Raw genomic sequence first — 4791 nt, forward strand, 5'->3', positions numbered from 1 at the left:
TCTGTCGCTGTGGCGTTCCTCTGCTGATATCAGAAGTGACTTCTTGTGTAGACTGAAGACCAGCTCTCCGGGAATCCTCCACCTTCAACACCAGACCAAAACTGCTGAGGTAGCCGGTCTCGTGGACTGAGAACTCTAGATTCTCAGCCTCTTCTGTGAGCTAGCTGGACCGGAGCAGGGAGTCAGTCTAATAAATCACACACACACACACACACACACACACACACACACACACACTAAAAGTTTTTAAAAAGAAGGGATACAAAGTATTCTAGCCTTAAATTTCTATACTGTGCCTTTACAGCAGGGATTATATTTAATTATGAAAACATTATTTCATAAAGTTATGTCATTAGATTTTTAGCTTAAAAAAAGAGGCTTACTTATCTTTATTTTATGTGTATGACTGCTTGTATGTATGTATGTATGTGTGTGCACCATTGTATACAGTATCCTAGGAGGCCAGAAGAGGGTATTGGATGCCCTGGAGTTGGGAGTCACAGGTGGTTGTGAGCCCCCCCCCCCCATGTGGGTGCTGGGAACCAAACTCAGGTCCTCTGTGACAGCAGTTAAGTGCTCTCAACTGCTCAACTCCAGCCCAAGATTTTTAGCTTCGGTTAGTAAAATTAATCGGTTGATCCTTGTAAAAGAAACACAAAAAGTAATTTTTGTGTTATTCTTTTAATTGCAGATGATTTTTCGGTTAGAAACCGTCACTTTTCTTGTTGGATATTAACTCCTGAGCTGGGGGGTGGTGGTGGTGGTGGTGCACATCTTTAGTCCCAGTACTCGGGAGGCAGAGGCAGGTGGGTCTCCCTAGTGAGTTGCTCCATTCCCCCACCCACCCCCCATCCCCGCCAGCTGAGTGGGCTGCGTTCTCTCGGAACACGGCTGCGTTCTCTCGGAACACGGCTGCGTTCTCTCGGAACACGCCACAGATCCAGGTTCTGGTGGCCCTAGCAACGTTCGCTCCGCAGGCCTCTCGCCCACCTGCCACGGCGCCCAGCCGACCCACTCTCTCGCCTGTGCCAGGAACATGCTGCCAACGGCACTATGCCCTATCAGTACCCAGCACTGACCCCGGAGCAGAAAAAGGAGCTGTCCAACATCGCTCACCGAATTGTGGCTCCGGGCAAGGGCATCTTGGCTGCAGATGAGTCCACCGGCAGCATCGCCAAGCGGCTGGAGTCCATCGGCGCCGAGAACACCGAGGAGAACCGACGCTTCTACCGCCAGCTGCTGCTGACTGCCGACGACCGTGTGAACCCCTGCATTGGGGGCGTGATCCTCTTCCACGAGACCCTGTACCAGAAAGCAGACGATGGACGTCTCTTCCCCCAAGTTATCAAGGCCAAGGGTGGGGTTGTGGGCATTAAGGTAGACAAGGGCGTGGTGCCCCTGGCCGGAACCAACGGCGAGACCACCACCCAGGGGCTGGATGACCTGGCTGAACGCTGTGCCCAGTACAAGAAGGATGGAGCCGACTTTGCCAAGTGGCGCTGTGTGCTGAAGATTGGGGAGCACAGCCCTTCAGCCCTTGCCATCATGGAAAATGCCAATGTCCTGGCCCGTTATGCCAGCATCTGCCAGCAGAATGGCATTGTACCCATTGTGGAGCCTGAAATCCTTCCTGACGGGAACCATGACTTGAAGCGCTGTCAGTATGTAACCGAGAAGGTGCTGGCTGCTGTCTACAAGGCTCTGAGCGACCACCATATCTACCTGGAAGGCACCTTGCTGAAGCCCAACATGGTCACCCCAGGCCACGCTTGCACCCAGAAATTTTCCAATGAGGAGATTGCCATGGCAACCGTCACAGCGCTGCGTCGCACAGTGCCCCCTGCTGTCCCTGGGGTCACTTTCCTGTCTGGAGGGCAGAGTGAGGAAGAGGCGTCCATCAACCTCAATGCTATCAACAAGTGCCCCCTGCTGAAGCCATGGGCCTTGACTTTCTCCTACGGCCGAGCCCTGCAAGCCTCTGCTCTGAAGGCCTGGGGTGGGAAGAAGGAGAACATGAAGGCTGCCCAGGAGGAATTCATTAAGCGTGCCCTGGCCAACAGCCTCGCTTGCCAAGGAAAGTACACTCCAAGTGGTCAGTCAGGGGAGGCAGCCAGTCAATCCCTCTTCATCTCTAACCACGCCTACTGAGCAGAGGCAGCCGAAGGCTGCCCCTCCAACAGCCCAGGCCCCTGCGTACCCATTTGCTCTTGAGGAGGAGGCCTCCAGGCCCGCTCCCCGTCAATCACTCTTGGGGCCCCTCACGATGTCGGTGTGCGGTGTCGTCTGTGAATGCCGACCCCGCCATCCCTTCTACCCCACTGCTAATCCACTGTATAAGGGGGAGAAAGAGCCACCTCTGCCCCTTTCTCTCGGAGACTCGATGGGAGTTGGGGGGATGATCAAATCTTGTTCAGAGTCTGTCTCTCATACCCCTTAAAGCTTTCCCGCTGCTCAGCCCGGTGTGTTTTTAAAGTCTGCGTCTAACAGGTGTTTCTTAGTTCCCATCCTTGTGTCTAGGCCTACTGTAAACTTGGAAAATTGAGCTGTTCTGTCAGTCATCCCCTGCCAAGCCTCGAGTCTACATATCAGCAAATGTGCCTCGGTGTAACTATCTTTTCACCGTCATAAGAGAAATAAACATACAAAATAAACGCATCTCAATGCATAGCTGCGCAGGAGTACAGATGTTTTATTAATGAAAATGAATCCAGCTTTTGGTAAGTCATGGCAGCAATATAACATTTCATTGTTTGGTTCTGTGCTAGACAGTCCCTGCTGTTTCCACAAATTCCTGTAATGCTTAATGGACATCTGGAAGAATTCAGCCAATTAATCGAATTCACATAGGAGCTAGGCTAATGGCTGTCTGAAAGGCAGATTACATTAAATCAAACTTGCAATATGAATGAAAGCACTTAATCATACATGCAACATTCATTAGATAGGACACAGCACGTGTTTTGATTGCTTTAATGAAAGATCAGGTAAAGTGCATCAGCTGAGCAGATTGAAAAGGCAGCATGCTTACAAATGTTTGATTATGCCGAATATCAACAGAAACGGTGCCAGTAATTTATAGCAAAACATATTTGTAGGTGTCTAGAGCTGCTGAATGCAGGGAAATGTGGAGCCCTGGCACACAGCAGTGATTAATATGTGATAAAACTTCAGTAGGTGTCAGGAAAAGACAGGGTTCAGTCATTTATAGACACAGGCACACCTTGATGCTGTGGGTGACTTGAAATCTCTATGAACCCCAGTCTCATTAAGGTTCATTGGTGAAAAGGTAACACCAGAATAGGAACCCCTGACTTAAAAGAGGACTCACCCCTGGAGAGGGGGGCTTCAAAAGCTTCTGGCGGGAGCCCAAATCCTAATGTTCCTAGTTATGCCTGGCCCCTAGAGCCATGAATATTTTCTACCTTCCCTGTATTTTCTCAGTAACTCCCTCCTAACATTCTAGAAAACTTACAAAGTATGTTTCCTACATAATTTTATTGGCTTTACAAATTTTTAGAATACGATAAAATGCCACTTGCAGATTATATATATATAATTTTAAAATTACATTTACTATATATGTGGTTTTTAGAACAGGGTCTTCCTATATAGCCCAGGGTGGGCCCGAATTCAAGGTCTTCTCCCCTTTGTCTTCCAAGTGCTAGGATGACGGGTGTGTACCAGTATGCCCAGCTAATACATTTGGAATTAATTCTGTAACTAATAAAACAATGAGAATTGTATTTGATACAACTACATATGACTTTCTTCTATGGTGAATTTTAGTATCGGACAGGACTGCCTTTAGAGGTGGTGGGAACCACTCTGTCCCTGGGAGCTGAGGAAGAGCTGACTTTCATTGCTTTAGATGGGTACTAAGGAATTCTGAAAACAGAAAGGGAATAAATAGCACCTGGTGGGTCCTACTTAGACACGGTCCCAATGCAAGCTGGCTCACAGGGGAGCAGGGATTCCATGGCTTTGACAGCAGGGGGGACACCAAGACAGAAAGGTTGGAGTTGTAGCCACCACAGGCGTTTCTAATGTCCTATCCAGCAAAACATGGCAGAGGAGAGCTGAAACATCATTTACAAGCAAGAGAAGAGCTCAGTCCAGAACAACCACAAGCAGCGGGAAGCGGAGATTTATGAATTTTTAAAAGAAAAGCAGGGAAGGACTGGAACATGAGAAAATTGATATTTGAGATGCTTAGTTCATTTGTTAGGAAATATGACAAGATAATAAAAAAGCCACTGTTCTGGAATGAAGCCTCCTTTGGCCCATCTGGGCTGCTGAAACGAAGTTACCAGGAACCAGGTAGCCTATGAAGAACAGACAGCCATTTCTCTCAGTTCTACAAGAGGCGATGTCCGGGGTCAAAGTTGCTGCAGGCTGTGTGTCTAGTAGGGGTCTGCATTCTGGGTCCAGGACTGTGCTTCCCTTCCATGTCTTTGCTTGAGAAGGACAGAAGGTTCTCTGGGGTTTGCCCTCATGACCTCACCACCTGCCGAAGGTGGTCTTCTCAAAGCCACCCATGGAGGGTCCCCTGTCAGTGTATGGATTTTGGAGTCACATGCATTAAGACCATAGAAAAGTGTGCAGAAACTCATGTGATTGCTGTTTTGTTCTTCTGCATTGCATATGCATTTACAGAAAGGGGAAGGAAAGTCATCTGGATCTGAAATAGCTGTTATTTATATAATCTACCCACTTAATGGTTCTTCTTTTATTCTCTGTCGCTGTCTCTGTCTGTCTCTCTATCTCTCTGTCTCTCTCCTCTCTCTCTCTTCT

General features: G+C 48.4%; 1 protein-coding gene across 1 annotated transcript; it reads left to right on the forward strand.

Moving 5' to 3' along the window:
* Positions 1–958: 958 nt before the first annotated feature.
* LOC114693407 (fructose-bisphosphate aldolase A-like) lies at positions 959–2667 on the forward strand. Its single transcript, XM_037210553.1, has one exon. It carries the CDS (start codon positions 1054–1056, stop codon positions 2146–2148), a length of 1095 nt encoding a protein of 364 aa, XP_037066448.1. The 5' UTR covers positions 959–1053; the 3' UTR covers positions 2149–2667.
* The last annotated feature ends 2124 nt before the right edge of the window (positions 2668–4791 follow it).

The sequence above is a fragment of the Peromyscus leucopus genome, chromosome 14 (genome assembly GCF_004664715.2).
Source record: "Peromyscus leucopus breed LL Stock chromosome 14, UCI_PerLeu_2.1, whole genome shotgun sequence".
NCBI classification, from domain to species: domain Eukaryota; kingdom Metazoa; phylum Chordata; class Mammalia; order Rodentia; family Cricetidae; genus Peromyscus; species Peromyscus leucopus.